We start from the raw sequence: 20,047 nt of genomic DNA, 5'->3' as shown, positions 1-20,047 counted from the left end.
GCCCAGGCCGAAGCACAACCTGCAAAACCAACAAGGAAACGTTATTACCTGAGCATTATCGTTAATTCATCGAAGCGACTGCAAGCCAAAAAGAAATATTTGGGTACTATTTACCTATGCAAGTGGACCGGGAAGCCGAGAAGTCGAGCCTAACTGAGCGACTGAAACAGAGACCAGAGGAGCAGTGCCTATTAATACGAATCTCAACGGGGAAACTCAGATTGAATGAAGGAGGAAGAGTATACCTGTTGGAGTTGCTGAAATCTGGAGAGCCGATACCGAATAACCGAGAGCGAAGAACAGTGACATAACCAAGCACAAAATAGTCATTACAGGCATTCCAAAATCATAGCAGAGTGACCAAAACGGAGAAGAAGTAACGGCACACAACAATGGAGGTCATATGACAAAGGTGAATACAGAACTGGACAACAACTCGAACATCTTAACAACCTCAAGTTAAGGAACCGTTGAATGGAACCTAGAAACTTACCGTGAACATCAACCAGCAGATGAGCTAGTAGAAACGAGAAGAAGTTACACCGTTGAAGCCGAACAAACCATAGCCAGTTGCAGGGAACTTACAGTCGAAGACAAAGACCGCAGACAAACCCTCCCAAGAACCGAACCCTCTCGAATGACTACAGGACCAAGATCTTTTACCTTAGAACGCACGAAGTAGCCAGGCCCGAGGCACATTGAAGGGAGTTGAATGCAGCAGTAATTGCACACACTTTCCAACCAAGACACATCACCATTTTGGCACGTCATCACCAGAGAAGAGCCACCGTTTGTGAATCCGGCGACCGCAAAACTTAACCCAAGTTGCACAGGGTTGTGGGACCGTGAGTTGGGCTACATCAGAGTGGTATCAGAGCCAGGTTGACTGAGAATATGGAAGTAGGGCGACAAGGTCGAGGTGGCCGAGGTGGCAGAGTTGGTCGTAGATTGGCAGATGAAGGGTTGAGAGAGGAGGTTAGAATTCTTGCTGCCCGATTGGAGGCAGTAGAAGCAGGTAGACGGAGGGATCCAGAGTTAGGCGATGCTAGTGAGGAGGAAGTAGAAGAGGCAGTAGATGGACCGGAAGGAGAATCTGCGGAAGTGAGATTGCTGAGATCTGTTTTATTAGCAAGCAGTAAACCAAAACCAGAACTCCTGACGTACGATGGCAGCCTGTCTATCAAGGTTTTGCTAGATTGGATTAGTGAGATGGATAAGTACTTTGAGTGTGAGGAAGTCAGCGAAGATCGCAGAGTCAAATTTGCGGCGACAAAACTGAAGGGACACGCAACCCTATGGTGGGATAGTGTCCAAAACGAGAGAAGGAGATTAAATAAGGCGCCGATCAAAACCTGGTCAAGAATGGTGGCCAAATTGAAGGGTAGATTTCTGCCAAGGGATTATCAGATTGCATTGCACAGGCAGGTGCAGAATCTGAGACAGAAGGGACTGATGGTTAAAGAGTACATGGAGGAGTTTTACCGAGTGAATTTGCGGGCAGGATACACGGAGGATACGGCAGAAAGAACAGCCAGGTATGTTAATGGGCTAAGGTTGGATATTTTGGATGAAATAAGTATTTTGTCTCCAAATAATACCGAGGAGGCATATCAGAGTGCAATAAAGGCTGAGGAGAAAATTTCCAGAAGGAAGAATGCCCGGAGAGGACGAGGAGCCAACAGAGGGAAAGGCCAGTCCTATGGCAGAGGCCGGACTGCTAGCAGCGGTGAGGAAACTAGAAGTTCAAAAACATCAGGAACAACAGATAGAGGAGACAGTACGAGAGGCGGCAGATCGTCCCAGCGCGGCAGAGGAAATGGCCGAGGAAGAGGGGCTGGTTATCAGTGCTATAGGTGTCATAAGTGGGGGCACCGCTCGTTTGAGTGTCCAGAAGCAGATCCAGCTGGACAGTGGGGTGCGTATGTGGCGCAACCAGAGGAAACAACAGCACTCCCTCAGGAGGCGGAGAATGCTCCGGAGACGGGAGAAGCTTTGGTGCTGCATAAAGTGCTATTGAAACCAGTCAAGGAGAGTCCTGAACAGACACAGCGTAAAGCTTTGTTCAGGACGGTCTGTAAGTCACAAGGTAAGTGTTGTAAACTAATAATTGACAGCGGAAGTACTGACAATTTAGTGTCCATGGAAATGGTGGAAAAGTTGGGATTAAAACGCTCAAAACATCCCAATCCGTATAGAGTTTCATGGCTGCAAAAGGGCCATCAGTTGTTGGTGGATGAACAGAGCGAAGTCGAGTTTCAGATAGGCAAATACAAGGATAAGGTTGTCTGCGACATCATGCCAATGGATGTCTGTCACCTGTTGTTGGGCAGACCTTGGCAATTTGACAGAAAAGTGACCCATGATGGAGTGACAAACTGTTATAAATTCATGAAGGATGGAATCAAGCATATGCTTGTTCCTATCAAAGAGGAAGAAGGAGCACCTGAAACAAGTGAAACCAGAGCCTTGCTGGTGAGTGGAAAACAGTTTGTAAAACAAGTGGAGGACAGTAAGATAGGTTATGCGGTAGTAAGGAAAGCCAGGACAGTCCTGCTACACACAGAAATATTGGATTTGCCCATAGAGATTCAACAAATGTTGGAAGAGTTTGCAGACATAGTGGTAGACGACTTGCCCGACAAGTTACCCCCCAAGCGAAGCATTAGTCATCATATTGATTTCATACCCGGAGCCAGCTTGCCGAATAAAGCAGCATACCGAATGAGCCCCAAGGATAATGAAGAAATTAGGAAGCAAGTGCAAGAGCTGTTGGACAAGGGTTTGATAAGGGAAAGCTTAAGCCCTTGTGCTGTTCCAACGGTTCTCGCCCCCAAAAAGGGAGGAGAATGGTGGATGTGCACCGATTCAAGGGCCATAAATAAAATCACCATCCAGTATAGATTTCCACTGCCACGGATGGATGATATGATGGACTGTTTAAGTGGGGCAGCTTACTTTTCGAAGATAGATTTAAAAAGCGGGTACCATCAGATTCGGATACGAGAGGGTGATGAATGGAAGATGATGAGCCCCAAAAATGGACAATTATTTGGGCTCATTCAACCTCCTAAGTTGACTTAATCCACCATTCTCATTGGTTTATTGCATGTTTTTTATTATTTTTATGTTAATAGAGTGAATTTGGTTAGTCATTATGCCAACAAGTCTAATGGGTGCTTTGTGTAGCCTTTTTGGTTCACTTGGAGACAAAATTGAAGGTCTTAATGAGCACTTGGCAGCCCAATTCGTGGGAGAACAAGCGAGAGGATTTGTAGGAAGGTGTCCCCCTCATTTATGGGCCCTTACCTCGAATTCTCCACCATCAGCTCGTAGTTCAAGGGCCACCGAATCAATCAACACAAGGGCAGCCAAACAAGTCAAGTAGGACTGCTGTTAACTACAAGTCTTGAGCAGCCGAATCCCTAAATTTTAGGAGGACTGTTGGGTCCTCAAATTGTATAAATAAGAAGGCTTAGGGCCTCATTTTGGTTAGCCAGTGGATGTTAGCTAGTTAGCCAGTAGATAGTAGCTAGTAGTTAGTCATTTCATAGCCTTGTTGTAGTCATTTTGTAATTCGATTTGTATGCAATAGATTAGCTTTGCTTTCAGCTCATTCTCAAGCTCTCCTTGTGGACAGTTTTGATGTAACTCTTCATTCTTGATTAATAAAGATGAATTCAGCTTTGCACCAGCTCTAAATCTCTCTTGGGAGGCTGTAGCTCTTGGGGTTGGGCCCATCTCAAGCGCCCAGTACCTCCTTCGTTTATCTTGATGTGTTTGCTGCGTTCTTGAAATAAAATCTGCTATTTAGATTTAGATCTTGCTTCGTTATTTAGATTTCTTTTGATGGTTAAAGTAGTTGTTTATGTTTAGAATATATTGGTAGGATAATAACAGGAAAAAGCTCCAAAAAAGGGTCAGCAAACGCTTTTGGTTTCACCTCTTCCTTATTGGATCAGGGGCTGGAGTTGAAGTAACCATGTTGTCCCAAACAAAAACACTTTCTTTGCTTCACCATGCAATCATTAGTGTTTGAATCTCGTTCGTAGAACTTGATATCAGTTTGGATGCATGCTTAGGTTTATGATCACTTAGTTTCATAGTTGTTTCACATGGTTTCACTGCAAATAAACTTCTGTTCATTTCCTTTTGTTGTTAGGTCAGATTAGAGTGAAGTAACTAGGTCATAGGTTTTATAACTAGATCTTTGTTTTCTTGCATGCCTTTGTTTGTTCAGTTTGAAAAACCACTTGCAGAGTACCTGTTATCCTTCATTACCTGCCCATACTCCATCCAACCTACCTGCTTCACCCTTCACTTATAACCCTTACCTTACATTTGCCTCATCCGCTTACTTTGCCATGATTCTCATCTTCTTGTGCAACATCGTTTCATCCATCCTTGAACAAATCCAATCGCTCCTTAGCCTCATCCACCAAGTCCTAGACCTCTTCACACCCCTATTTCACCTCCCTACTCGTTCCTCCACCTTTTTTCGTCCATCCATTCTCCAAAATCCTCTTTTCAGAACATCCTGTAGAAATCTCTGAACATCCTGTAGAACCCCTGCAGACTTCCTGTAGAAGCTCACGAATGAGGTTTCTTGATAGCCAAACTCTGTGAAACTCTCTGGAAGTGTGTTAGGGACTCCTTAGACCCTCTTTGAACCTTCCCGACCTCTTCCAATCATTTCCCCTCCTTGATCCACCTCTGCACAGTCAAAAATAGTTAAAAGCACATGCATGATAATTCCAACAACTTAATCAAAAATACAAAAAGATGTTTTCTTCAGATAGAGGTTGTCTAGACACATGTATTTTACCTTCATAGAAGTAATGGCATCTCTTTTAGTAGTTTGCATGCTCTCCTTTGCGTCAGTAGGACTAGATGGTAGAATTAGGGTTTGCTAGGGTTTGCGTTTCTTGTTGGCTTTCAGTTTCTTTCCGCAAGTAGATTAGCTTCCTTTGAGTTAGCTTTCGTCCATCAGTTAAAAAGCTTCTTCTAAGAGCTCATAGAAGTTGGTTTGAGCCCCTATCGGACTTGTGCCAGCTGACCAAGTGACAGCTGCGGCAAGAGCTAGTACTTGTGCATACAGCACCGTCGCTTCCAAGTTTGTTACGAACTACCGGGTTGATAAAATTAGAGAAGGAAGCTCCAGGAGTTGTAGCATTATTGCTACAATACTGGAGCCCACCATCCTTTTTGGTGCTGTTGCCGGGGAAGCGTCAGAGTATTGGTGATTGTCGCTTTTCTTCTATTATCCACTACAATCTTCTGCTAAGTAGTTTATTTCATTTCCATTATGCAATTTTGTTTATGCAAAAGTAGATTAGCATTTCCCGCTTTCATAGATTAGCTTTTCAATTCCGCAATTTCATTTTTGCAAGTGTAGAGTAGCGTTTCAATTCCGCAAGCGTAGCTTAGCATTTCATTCCTACAATTTCATTTGAGAAAAATAGGTTAGTCCTTTACTACTTTCATTTCAATTCCGCATTTTCATTTCAGCAAGATAGTTAGTTGTAGTTCAATCTATTTTAGTTTTGAAAGTACAAGAAGAAAAATACAAAAAAATCAACCAAAAATATTTCCTTTCATGCCTTGTAGGAGTAGAGATAAGTTAGAAGAATATTTTCACAACACCCCCCTTTGCTTCACACAGCCAATCTTCTCTCTTCTTCGATGGTTGTGACTAAGAAGAACCCCTGGGTGGACATCAAGACATATTTGAAGAACCTCTAGGGGAGAAGAAGAAGAAACCATTCCTCTAGAGCAAATGGCTACAAGCAGAAATGTTGGGAGCAGTCCCTTGTCCAAAGACGAATTTGAAGATCAGATAGAAGATTTCAAGAGTGATATGAAGCAGTTTCTTGCCATGCAATTGGATACCCTGTGGATCCAAAAGAAGCAAGAGGAAGCCAAGAGGGCTTTGGTCATTTTTTGTCCCAGGTGCACTAGAAAGCATCCTAGGAACGAATGTCCAATGCACTCCCTAGAAGTGTGTTTCATCTGTGAAGAATACCATCCTACAGATCAGTGCCCTTCCTTACCTAGAATCAAAGCTGCATATCAGAGAGCCAAAGGAGCCACTTAATCACTCTATTATATGAACCAAAGGAGGCCGCATGGACCTAGATCTTACCAGCAGGAACTGCAAGGGACATCCGAGACCTATTATGACCCCTATCAAGCCACTTTCATGCCTTCTTGGGGTCCCCCTGCTCATCCTTCTTGGTTCACACCTCCTCCTTGTTCCTTCACAGATCCATATTATGCCCAACCAGCTGCTCATTCGTTTCACTCTTATGCTCAGCCACAGCCTCAGTGGAATGCACCTCATCAGGGGTGGAGGCCCCAGTACAACACTCCTCCCACTTCGTTTCCTCCACCACCTGCTCATCCACAACCATCGCCTCCTCCTCCACCAAGACAACCCCAAATTCCTACCCAACCACAATGCCATCCATCTCCATCTCAATTTCACACCTCCACTCAACTACCCGTACCATTTCCAAAGCCATACAATGGAGTAGCTCAACCCAATTGCAAAGCTGAGGCACAACATGTGCAAATGACTCCTTTTGAGCTCAATGATGTTCACCAAAGCTCAGGAAGAGTGTTGCAAAATAGAGAATATATTGACAACATTGAAGGACCAAAGGAAAAAGAAGGTTCCAAAGAGGAGATCAAAGAACCATGGGCTGCACTTGATGAAGAGAAGAGATCTAAATCAGAGATCGAGAGAGTTCCCTCATGGTTATCATCAAATCCTCCATGTACTCAAGAGAAAGATCAACAAAAAGAGGAAGATCAAAAGGTCATGATAGAAGGTGACATGAAGAATGATCCAAATCAGCAAGACGAACAAGGATATCAAAGCTATATTGAGATATGGTTTCAGAAGGTCACTAAGTTGCAGCAGTACTCTCTTCCTCATCTATGTTTGATCCATTCAAAGTCAGATCATTTTGTCTCTGAAATCTGGATCGTTGTCAAAGCATGTATTTTGAGCCTTCACATCATCTTGTCTCTAATATTGATGTGCACATGGCTCCATTGGAAGTATTCTTATACTTGAAAATGATTTTGTTCTTCAAGTAGGGTAGGGTAGAAAAAAAAAAAAAAAAAAAGAAAAAGAAAAAAAAAACGAAAAAGAGGAAAATAGAAATCTAAGGTGAAAACCTCCTCGGAGGCACCTTAGATTGGCTCATTGATTGAAAACCTCCACGAGGCGGTCAATGGGTTGAAAAAAAAAAGAGAAAAGAGAATAAGATTCTTTGGGTGAAAACCTCCCTTGGAGGCGCCCAAGGCAGGCAATTAGGGTGAAAACCTCCATGAGGCACCCTAGTTGTTTTTCAAAAAAAAAAAAAAAAAAAAGAGAAAAAGAAAAAGAAAAATAAAACTAATTCCATTGGCTAATTGCAGGTTGCAAGAAGGACGTTTCATGACAGGAGGAGCACTCAAATCAAGGTTAAAGGAATTTTTCTTGTGCCTTCTACAGGAAGCTCTGTATTTCTACAGGAAACATCCTGTAGAACCTTTGGACGAGCCAAATCCAATTTCAAAAGTGAATCTAATGGTGGGAATCTGTTGGTTAGGCCTACAAGCACTTGTGTGTCCATCCCTTGCCTTTCTTCATCATTTTTTTTCCACCTCCTTGTGCTTCTCATTGTGCTTCTGCAGGAACTTCCTGTAGAAATTGTGGGAAACTAGACATGGACTTCAAAAGTGGTTTGGCAAACATGGTATCTTCCTCAAGGGTTCAGAAGCCCTCATGCAATCTTCCAACTCCTCCTCCATCATCTCCATACCTCCATCACAGCCCAAGCTCAGTTTTCCCTTCCATGCAAACACTTGCAAAATGCCTTGAAGAAAAAATCCATAGAATAAAATTTGTTTTTGCCATAACTTGAAAACCATGCATCCATTTGACAAACCGTTTTATGGGGAATTGTACAAGGGTGATGGCAACATGCTTGAGCAGTTTCAGCCAATTCCGGTGCACGGTTTCCAAGAAATCAGCCTCCATCACCATCAGCCATTTTTGCATTTTCTCCATAACCGTGCATCCGTTTCAAAACTTGTTTCATGGGGATATGCATATGAGTGATGGTAACCTACCCAAGCAGTTTCAGCCGATTCCAATGCACGGTTTCTGAGAAATTGATCTCTGAAATCTTCAGCCATTTTCCATTTTTCTCGAAATCCATGCATCCATTGATCACTATTTTGCTATGGGAGATGCATCATGATGATAGAAACATGCTCATCAAGTTTCAGATCAATACACTTTACCGTTTGGGAGAAATGGCGAAAACAAGTTCTGGTTTTGTGACATTGCAGCAGCAGTAGCTTGAACGTGTAGATCTGAATGTGGAAACAATGGCATGCAGCTCAGATCCGGCCAGAGGACACCTGCACAAGGAAAAGCAATCAAAAATCATCATCCAAGCCCTCATGCAATCAAAGGATCCAAGCATGCAGCAGCAGAATCAGAGCATGCAGCAGCAAAAAAGCTTCACAAGCAGCCGTTTGACTTCAGGTACGTGACTAAACCTTGTTCATCTATTACATGAATCTAGTCTAAGCATTGCATGAACGAATGAGATGGTGGGATTCAGCCAGGAAGCTAGCCATATTCGATTGCACTCATCCAGGCAAAAATCACGCATCATGCATGGATCAGTCATTCACGTGGAAGTTGGAAAACATAGTTAGTGGTAGATCTGTTGAACTCTAGTGCACAGGACGTCAAATAAATAACAAAGAGAAGAAGACATGTATTTCATAACGTCACTGCAGTTTGAAAAATCTAGCGCACATGTTTTTGCCACCTCATCACAAATCACGCAGCAATTAAAGACGGCTTGGCTGAAACTCATGAACTGTTGTTCATCTGCACTTTCCACGTCCTCAACTGAAGTGTGCACAATCAGTTAATTGGTTCTCTATCATCAACTCATTTGATGGTTGTTTTATTTCTCTCCGAAATTGTTGCAACGATCATGATGCGAACATTGAACCGTGGAAGTTTAATGACAGTTATGCTACTATTATGGGTGTTTATGGGTTTCTTTGCATGGTATGCATTGTCACGTCTATCTAAGATGTTCAAGGGCACAAAACAGAGGAGGAACACGCTGAAACCACATTCTTGTTTCCAGGCATTGCCTTTTGCATTTTCTTTATTCTCAATGCACAGCTATGGGAAAAAATCAGTTGGTGTAGTTCCTTTCGAGACTATGTTTGCCTCAGTCCTTTTATGGTTTGGAATTTCTGTTCCAGCAGTTACTTTGGCTACAATGAACCTACAATTGAAGATCCAGTGAAGACCAATCAAATTCCCAGGCAGATTCTAGAGTAAGCTTGGTATATGCAGCCCATTTTTTTCAATACCAATTGGAGGCATGCTGCCTTTTGGAGCTGTATTCATTGGACTATTCTTCAGATTAACTTCAATATGGCTGCATCAGTTCTACTGTATATTTGGGTTCCTGTTCATTGTCTTTGTGATCCTCATTGTTACATATGTAGAGATCACCATTATCTTGTGCTACTTCGAATTGTGCAGTGAAGATTACAACTGGTGGTGGAGATCTTATTTGACTGCAGGCTCCTCAGCATTTTACTTGTTTCTCTATGCCACATTCTATTTCTTCACCAAGCTGGAGATGACAAAACTTGTTTCTAGAATTTTATATTTTGGCTACATGCCCATCATGTCATACTCATTTTTTGTTCTGACCGGTATAATAGATTTCTATGCATGCCTTTGGTTTGTGCGGACAATATACTTATCAGTGAAGATTGACTGAGGCTCTGCATGCAGCTACCATTTTTCAGAGGGGCCGTTTAAATTTCAAGGTTTGGACATAATCTGATCATGGTTCAGCCTTCTACAGGAAGCTACAGGACTTTCTACAGGAAGTTCTGTATTTTTACCAGAAACATCCTGTAGAAGCCTTTGGGCAGGCCAGAATCGATTATGAAGAGGGATTTGAAGCTTGAAGTTTGTTGAGGAGGCATGCAACCACTCTTTTCTTCCATCCTCCACTGGTTTCATCTCCTTCCATATGATTGCATATACTTGTGCACTCATAACAAGGCTGAGGATTCACTAAGAAAAGCAGCAGACAGTGAGGAAGAAGAGCAGAAGGGCGAGAAGACGAAGGCTGCCACAGCCAAGCTGAAAGGAAAAGCACCCTCAGCCAAGCAGGCTAAGACAGTGCCAACTGTTTCTACAGGAAGACAGAGAACTATTAGAGAAATGTTTCTACAGGAAGACAGAGAACTGTTAGCAGACTGTTTCTACAGGAAGACAGAGAACTGTTTCTACAGGAAGTTTGAAAAGAGGGAAGCCAAAGGAGAAATCAGCCAAGATGTTAGCCAAAGAAGCCACCAGGGCCATCAAAGACGAGGAGAGAGATTGGTTGCTCAGAGGATGAGCAACACTTTCAGTAGGGGGGTGATGATGAGCCCCAAAAATGGACAATTATTTGGGCTCATTCAACCTCCTAAGTTGACTTAATCCACCATTCTCATTGGTTTATTGCATGCTTTTGATTATTTTTATGTTAATAGAGTGAATTTGGTTAGTCATTATGCCAACAAGTCTAATGGGTGCTTTGTGTAGCCTTTTTGGTCCACTTGGAGACAAAATTGAAGGTCTTAATGAGCACTTGGCAGCCAAATTCGTGGGAGAACAAGCGAGAGGATTTGTAGGAAGGTGTCCCCCTCATTTATGGGCCCTTACCTCGAATTCTCCACCATCAGCTCGGAGTTCAAGGGCCACCGAATCAATCAACACAAGGGCAGCCAAGCAAGTCAAGTAGGATTGTTGTTAACTACAAGTCTTGGGCAGCCGAGTCCCTAAATTTTAGGAGGATTGTTGGGTCCTCAAATTGTATAAATAAGAAGGCTTAGGGCCTCATTTTGGTTAGCCAGGGGATGTTAGCTAGTTAGCCAGTAGATAGTAGCTAGTAGTTAGTCATTTCATAGCCTTGTTGTAGTCATTTTGTAATTCGATTTGTATGCAATAGATTAGCTTTGCTTTCAGCTCATTCTCAAGCTCTCCTTGTGGACAGTTTTGATGTAACTCTTCATTCTTGATTAATAAACATGAATTCAGCTTTGCACCACCTCTAAATATCTCTTGGAAGGCTGTAGCTCTTGGGGTTGGGCCCATCTCAAGCGCCCAATACCTCCTTCGTTTATCTTGATGTGTTTGCTGCGTTCTTGAAATAAAATCTGCTATTTAGATTTAGATCTTGCTTCGTTATTTAGATTTCTTTTGATGGTTAAAGTAGTTGTTTATGTTTAGAATATATTGGTAGGATAATAACAGGAAAAAGCTCCAAAAAAGGGTCAGCAAACGCTTTTGGTTTCACCTCTTCCTTATTGGATCATGGGCTGGAGTTGAAGTAACCATGCTGTCCCAAACAAAAACACTTTCTTTGTTTCACCATGCAATCATTAGTGTTTGAATCTCATTCGTAGAACTTGATATCAGTTTGGATGCATGCTTAGGTTTATGATCACTTAGTTTCATAGTTGTTTCATAGTTGTTTCACATGGTTTCACTGCAAATAAACTTCTGTTCATTTCCTTTTGCTGTTAGGTCAGATTAGAGTGAAGTAACTAGGTCATAGGTTTTATAACTAGATCTTTGTTTTCTTGCATGTCTTTGTTTGTTCAGTTTGAAAAACCACTTGCAGAGTACCTGTTATCCTTCCTTACCTGCCCATACTCCATCCAACCTACCTGCTTCACCCTTCACTTATAACCCTTACCTTACATTTGCCTCATCCGCTTACTTTGCCATGATTCTCATCTTCTTGTGCAACATCGTTTCATCCATCCTTGAACAAATCCAATCGCTCCTTAGCCTCATCCACCAAGTCCTAGACCTCTTCACACCCCTATTTCACCTCCCTACTCGTTCCTCCACCTTTTTCCGTCCATCCATTCTCCAAAATCCTCTTTTCAGAACATCCTGTAGAAATCTCTGAACATCCTGTAGAACCCCTGCAGACTTCCTGTAGAAGCTCACGAATGAGGTTTCTTGATAGCCAAACTCTGTGAAACTCTCTGGAAGGGTGTTAGGGACTCCTTATACCCTCTTTGAACCTTCTCGACCTCTTCCAATCATTTCTCCTCCTTGATCCACCTCTGCACAGTAAAAAATAGTTAAAAGCACATGCATGATAATTCCAACAACTTAATCAAAAATACAAAAAGATGTTTTCTTCAGATAGAGGTTGTCTAGACACATGTATTTTACCTTCATAGAAGTAATGGCATCTCTTTTAGTAGTTTGCATGCTCTCCTTTGCGTCAGTAGGACTAGCTGGTAGAATTAGGGTTTGCTAGGGTTTGCGTTTCTTGTTGGCTTTCAGTTTCTTTACACAAGTAGATTAGCTTCCTTTGAGTTAGCTTTCGTCCATCAGTTAAAAAGCTTCTTCTAAGAGCTCATAGAAGTTGGCTTGAGCCCCTATCGGACTTGTGCCAGCTGACCAAGTGACAGCTGCGGCAAGAGCTAGTACTTCTGCATACAGCACTGTCGCTTCCAAGTTTGTTACGAACTACCGGGTTGATAAAATTAGAGAAGGAAGCTCCAGGAGTTGTAGCATTATTGCTACAATACTGGAGCCCACCAGAAGACAACCTTTAAGACGAATGAGGGGCTGTACGAATGGCTAGTTATGCCATTTGGGCTAAGCAATGCACCCAGTACGTTCATGAGGCTAATGAATGAGATGCTAAAGGAGTATATTGGAAAGTTCGTGATCGTCTACTTGGATGATATCCTTATTTTTAGCAGGACAAGAAAAGAACACCTACAACATGTGCATAAGGTATTGGAAAAACTGCAATAGAACAAACTGCTGATAAACTTAAAGAAATGTACTTTTCTGCAAAAGGAATTAATCTATTTGGGGTTTGTGATAGCAGAAAATGAACTGAAGATGGATCCAAAGAAAGTGGCAACTATAGTAAATTGTTCATCTCCGAAAGGTCTGTTTGAGGTACGTAGCTTTCACGGATTGGCAAGTTTTTTAGGAAGTTTATCAGAAATTTCAGCGAAATTTGTGCACCCATGCTAGATACCATCAAAAAGGCCAGCCAACCTTTTCGGTGGACAGAAGCAGTAGAGTGAAGTTTCCAGTTGTTAAAAAAGAAGATTACTGAGAGGCCGATCTTGAGGCTACCAGATTTTCAAAAGTTGTTTCAGGTTCGTTGTGACGCTAGCGGGACAGCAATCAGGGCTGTGCTCAGTCAAGAGAACAGTCCTGTGGTGTTCTTCAGCGAGAAGCTGAACGAGAGTAGGCAGAGATACTCTTCATATGATAAAGAGTTTTATGTTGTGGTGCAAGCCTTAAAACACTGGAGGCATTACTTATTGGGAAGTGAATTTGTACTGTTTTCAGATAATTCTGCGCTACAGTATGTAATGCAGTAGCACAAACTCAACCACAAACACGCCAAATGGGTAGAGTATTTACAGAGTTTCAATTTCGTACTAAAGCACATCAGCGGGCAAGCAAATAAGGTTGCAGACGCGTTGAGTAGGAAAGCTCTACTACTGCAGGAAAGCACTGTACAGGTGTTGGGTTTTGAGCACTTACAGGATCTATACCAAACAGATACAGATTTTAAGGAGGCCTATGAGGCATGCCAGAACCCTTTAGTAAGAGACAATAGTCCTTGGTTGGACTACAATCTGTAGGAAAAATTGTTGTTTAAGGGAGGACAGCTATGCATCCCTGACTGCTCGATGAGGGAGAATATTATTCGCGAGAAGCATAGCGGAGGTTTGGCAGGACATTTCGGCATGAATAAGACCCTCGAGCAGCTTAGTCACTTTTATTTTTGGCCAAAAATGCGACGAGATGTACAATGTTTTGTGACCAAATGCAAGGTGTGCCAATTGGCAAAGGGGCACAGCCAGAACACAGGACTGTATGCACCGTTACCCATCCCAAGCAGGCCGTGGGATTCTGTCAGTTTGGATTTTGTCTTAGGTCTGCCGAAGACGCAGCGAGGATATGATTCAGTAATGGTAGTGGTGGACAGGTTCTCAAAAATGGCACATTTTGTACCTTGCCGAAAAACCAGTGACGCCACCCATGTGGCTCACTTATTTTTCAATGAAATTGTCAGGTTACATGGATTACCTAAATCTATCCTTTCGGACAGGGACGTGAAATTCACGGGACACTTTTGGCATACCTTATGGAAGAAAATGGACACACAGCTAAACTACAGCTCTGCATATCATCCGCAAACCGACGGGTAGACAGAAGTTGTGAACAGGAGTTTGGGAAACCTGTTACGCAGTTTAGTCGGGGAGAATTCACGGATGTGGGACCGGGTGCTAGCACAGGCAGAGTTCGCCTATAACGACTCGCCTAACCGCAACACAGGTTTCAGCCCTTTCCAGATCCTGTATGGTATGCACCCACGCGGAGTGCACGAACTGTGGGACCTTGGACTGCAGGAGAGGCGGAGTGCAGACGGAGAAGACTTCGCAAACGCGATGCGGGACTTGCATGAACAGGTAAAGATGAAGATACAGGACAGCAGCATAAAGTACAAACAACAAGCGGACCTGAAGAAAAGGGAGGCACAATTCGACGTGGGGGACGAAGTCCTTGCGCATTTACGCAAAGAGCGTTTCCCCAAAGGCACGTACAATAAATTAAAATATAAAAAAATAGGTCCCTGTAAGATTCTGCGAAAGTTTTCAGCGAATGCCTATGAGATACAGTTACCGCCCGGAATAGGCATTTCACCTATTTTCAACATAGCAGACCTGTTTCCGTACACAGCTGACCTAGAAAGAAAGGAGGAGGATGGAATCACGCAACCTACGCGGCGTACCCAGGAAGACGAGGAAACTTGGAAGAGACAGATGCCTTACGTTCAACCTCCCGAGATCGAAAGCATTCTCGACACTCAGGTGGTTAAACAAACTTGGCAGAAAGAGTACATGCAATACCTGGTCAAGTGGAAGAACCGTCCCATCGAGGACAGTTCATGGCTTGATGCCAGGTAGATTGAACAGACAGGAACTTCCATTGAGAAGCTCATGGACCGGAGCCATGATTTCTTTTTGCCCCGGGAGCCTGATGCAGGAGCATCTAGCTCGCCATGATCGGGTGAAGTCTCGCGAGGTTGGAAGATTGACAAGAATCTAGAATGTTTTTTTTTTTTTTCAAGTTTATGAAGTCATAAGATAGGTAGTCCTTTTATTTTATTTTTTTTAACTGTTAAAAGGTAAAGTTAAGTGTCGGTTAGAGTCATTACAAGTTTAATAGAACTTAAAGCTAGTTAGGAGTTGATCTGTTAAATTAGGAAAGATGAAAAGTAACAATATTGTTTGCAAGCAGAACTTGTAACTGAAAACTAAACAATTGTTCAACAAATTATTTTCTATTCAACTGACCAAGAAAGAAAGCTCGAATTAACTGTAAATTCAGCATATAAAAGACGGAATGTAACACCAACAGAGGGTTCTGCGATTTGACAAAAATTATGAAATAAGAGAAACAGATCTATTTTGCCTAATCATTTATTTTTGCATACCAAATATTGTCTCTCTGCTGAATAACAAAACTTTCTTACTTGTATAACGAATCAAAACTACAATATTGACAACGAGAGAGAAGCCACGGTGAGCATATAGTATTTTGTATTTTTCACACATGAACAGACCATCAATAAATTAATCGATTGTATAATTGCAAGCGGAGTATGACATGAGGGACTCGCTGAACTGGAGTATCGCTGTCGAAGGCTCGGGAATGCCTAGAACCGCATGATAAAACAAAGAGGCAAACTACAAAGAAAGGTAACGCCTAAAAACCAAGAATTTCTCATAAATGTTTGAGCAATGAAACCATAGTCCAACCAGTTTATGTTCAAATCAATTCATAGTTAGTTACAATACACATATATAACTGTTGATAAAAATCCAAGTGTCGCGTCCAATAATTGGATGAAACTTGGCCTATGGTTTGGAGGTGGAAACCCCAAGGTTCCAAATGACAAATAATTGATAGAACAGGCGACTGAGACTAAAGACTTACAGAGGACAATAACAACCCACGACAACAACAATCGACGAGACAACACTACAGTAAGTTACAGAAGCAGCGTGAGTCAACAACCATCAGAGGACTAGAGCCTACCAGAGAACACGCCATCCTTTGAGCATTAAAAGAAGACCGGAGGACCCACGAGCCCAGGCCGAAGCACAACCTGCAAAACCAACAAGGAAACGTTATTACCTGAGCATTATCGTTAATTCATCGAAGCGACTGCAAACCAAAAAGAAAGATTTGAGTACTATTTACCTGTGCAAGTGGACCGGGAAGCCGAGAAGTCGAGCCTAACCGAACGACTGAAACAGAGACCAGAGGAGCAGTGCCGGTTAATACGAATCTCAACGGGGAAACTCAGATTGAATCAAGGAGGAAGAGTATACCTGTTGGAGTTGCTGAAATCTGGAGAGCCGATACCGGATAACCGAGAGCGAAGAACAACGACATAACCAAGCACAAAACAGTCATTACAGGCATTCCAAAATCATAGCAGAGTGACCAAAATGGAGAAGAAGTAACGGCACACGACAATGGAGGTCATATGACAGAGGTGAATACAAAACTGGACAACAACTCGAACTTCTTAACAACCTCAAGTTAAGGAACCATTGAATGGAACCCAGAAACTTACCATGAACATCAACCAGCAGATGAGCTAGCAGAAACGAGAAGAAGTTACGTCGTTGAAGCCAAACAAACCATAGCCAGTTGCAGGGAACTTACAGTCGAAGACAAAGACCGCAGACAAACCCTCCCAAGAACTGAACCCTCTCGAATGACTACAGGACCAAGATCTTTTACCTTAGAACGTGCAAAGTAGCCAGGCCTGAGGCGCATTGAAGGGAGTTGAATGCAGCAGTAATTGCACACACTTTCCAACCAAGACACATCACCATTTTGGCACGTCATCACCGTAGAAGAGCCATCATTTGTGAATCCGGCGACCGCAAAACTTAACCCAAGTTGCACAGGGTTGTGGGACCGTGAGTTGGGCTACATCACATTGAAATTGATGTCCTATAAGGTTTGTCTATAAAAGACACTAAAAGGTATGTCTTAGACTATAAGTTTTGTTTCTCTTTGTGATAAATGTATCTTTAGCAATGTAAACTTTGAAACGGGAACTCTAGCCAAAATACCCCTAGAAAACATGAAAAACAGTGCTAAAAACAAAAAGTGTTGACGCTGGAATAACACTTTATTTTTCTAGGGTAAATTTTCAACATGTTTCAAAAATGGCAGTGAAAACCAATTTTTTGTGCAAAAATTGTGCAAAAGACACCCTCAAAACAAAAAGTGTTGATGCTGCAATAATACTTTTTTTTTTCTAGGGTAAATTTACAACATTTTGAAATAATGGCGTAAAAGAATATATCATGGCTCCGAAAAACATTAAAATTTCAAAAGAATAATGAAAACATAAAATTAAAAATAAAAACAATGAAAAAAATAAAATAAAAAATGTTAAGAAAAATAACAAAACATAAAAAATTATATATATTAAAAAAAAAAAAAAAAAACAAACAAACAAAATAAATTAACCTATAAAAGATAAGAATTAAAAAACTAAAAAGAAATTAAAAAAATATAAAGAAATAAATAATAAGAAAAACATATTTTCAAAAAAAATATTATTTTTTATTATTTTTTTAATCTCGTAAACCAAAAACTATAAAATCAAGTAAAATTAAAAAAAAATTAAATAAACATTAAAAAGAAAACCTAAAAGAAAGCATTAAAAACAAAAAAAAAAAAATCCAAAAAAATAGAAAAAACTCATTAAAAAAAAACAAAAAAACAAAAAACCATTAAAATTTAAAAATATATATATGTTTTCAAAAAAAACAAAAAACCATTAAAATTTAAAAATATATATATGTTTTCAAAAAAACCAAAAAACATTTAAAATTAATATATATATGATTTAAAAAAAATTTATTTAATCTTTTTATAAAAATATATATTATATATATAATTTAAAAAAAACATTTAAATTTTTTAATAAAATATATATCTTTTATTTAAAATAAAATAAAAATAAAAATAGTGCCCCGTCGGCCACGTGTGTGGATGCGACCCTAGGCAGCAAAGTTGTAGGCAACTTCTCCTTCAAGGGTCATGCCCCCATCGGTGGCCAAGCTGTGGAAGGTCGATTCTGGGAATCGACTTGCCAAGTCCCGATTGCCTGTGGGGGTGTGGCCCTAGGCGATAGAGCTGCACGTAGCTACACTGCCTAGGGTCGCGCCCCCACGGGCAGCCAGGTGGTGGCAGGTTGATTATGGGAATCGACCCGCTACCACCCGACTGCACATGGGGGCGCAACCCTCCGTCGCCTAGGGCTGCGCCCCCACGGGTGGTCAAGCGATGGCAAGTCGGTTCCCAGAATCGACCTGCCACCGCCTAGCCACCCAGGGTCGCACCCCCACCAGCGACCAGACAATGGCAGGTCGATTCCCAGAATTAACCTGCCATTGCCTAGCCGCCTGTGGGGGCACGACCCTAGGTGGCGAAGCTGCGTGCAGCTCTACCGCCTAAGGCCACTCCCCCATGGGTGGTCAAGCGACGACAGGCCGATTCCTAGAATCAGCCTACCGCTATCCGACTGCCCATGGGGTCGCGACCCTAGGCAATGGAGTTGTGAGGAGCTCTGCCGCCCATGGTCGCGCCCCCGCGGGTGGTCAGGCAATGGCAGGTCGATTCTGGGAATCGAGTCGCCACAACTCGACCGCACATGAAGGCGGGGCCTGGGCATCAGAGCTACACGCAGTTCCGCTGCCCAGGGTTGTGGCCACACGGGTGACCCACATGGAACATTTTTTTTTTAATCAAAAATATATTATTTTGTTAAAAATTTTAAATGTTTTTTTTTTAATTGAATATATATATTTTTTAATTTTAAATGCTTTTTTCTCTTTAAGCTAAAATACATATTTTTATAAAAAATTTAAATGTTTATATATATATATATATATATATATATATATATTTTATTTTTTTTGAAAATATTTATATTGTAGTATTGAGGCTTCTATGATCCATATCAAGTTTACGAGAGATTTTTTGGTGAAAATCACATGAAATATCATTTGTCGATGCGTTTCGAACCAACCAGTGTGGTTCATCGTTAGGACAAGTTGAAGAAACAGATCCAACTTTGCATGTTAAATAGTTTGAGCAGAGCCTCCAATGGCTAATTTTGACTTTGGACCAGGGTCATAATTTTTTTTTATAATTTAATGGAAGTTAGTTATATTAGGTGACCATTCCCTTAATATATATATATATATATATATATATATATATATATATATATAATATATATATATATGATTTTAATTGGTGTTTTAGTTAAAAGTTAGTTAAAAATGTATTATTTAATAAATACATAAAAATTATAAGTTATCTAATAATATAAATGGAAGTTAGTTATATAAAGTGACCTTACTTTTAATATATGTATAAATTATATGTATATAAATATAAATATATAAAGTAATTTTAATAGGTTGTTAAGTTAATAGTTAGTTAGAATTTAATAAATACATATTAGAACAAGAAAATAATATTAAGTTAAATTAAATATCTAATTGTTAATTATTAAATTGAGACTTTTGTGATCCATATCAAATTTTTGAAGATTCTTCGGCGAAAATCACATAGAGAAATTTTTGTCAACGCGTTTCGAACCAACCAGTGTGGTTCATCGTGTGGTTGGTTCGAAACGCGTTGACAAAAATTTCTCTATGTGATTTTCACCGAAGAATCTTCAAAAATCTAATTGTTAAATTAACCTTAATAATAATAATAATAATAATAAATAAATAAATAATAAATAATAATAATAATAATAAATAACTTATCAAAAAAAAATTTAATTAAGATCGTAGTTAGTTAAAAGGTACTAATACTATAAAAATGTTAAAATGAGTGGGTGGAAAGAATAGAAAT

At 40.9% G+C, this 20,047-nt stretch overlaps 1 protein-coding gene across 1 annotated transcript; it reads left to right on the top strand.

The window, feature by feature from the left end:
- The first annotated feature begins 894 nt into the window (after positions 1-894).
- LOC149258110 (uncharacterized) lies at positions 895-13,455 on the top strand. The gene is made up of 3 exons (XM_089401418.1): positions 895-3,007; positions 12,948-13,021; positions 13,228-13,455. Exons 1-3 carry the CDS (start codon positions 895-897, stop codon positions 13,453-13,455), a joined length of 2,415 nt encoding a protein of 804 aa, XP_089257544.1.
- The last annotated feature ends 6,592 nt before the right edge of the window (positions 13,456-20,047 follow it).

Source organism: Pinus tabuliformis, chromosome 6 (genome assembly GCF_031772625.1).
Source record: "Pinus tabuliformis cultivar Carrire ecotype Pingquan chromosome 6, CPIR1, whole genome shotgun sequence".
In the NCBI taxonomy this organism is placed as follows: Eukaryota; Viridiplantae; Streptophyta; class Pinopsida; order Pinales; family Pinaceae; genus Pinus; species Pinus tabuliformis.
The sequence above is the reverse complement of the archived record's forward strand: the minus strand, read 5'-3'. Positions and strand labels throughout refer to the sequence as shown.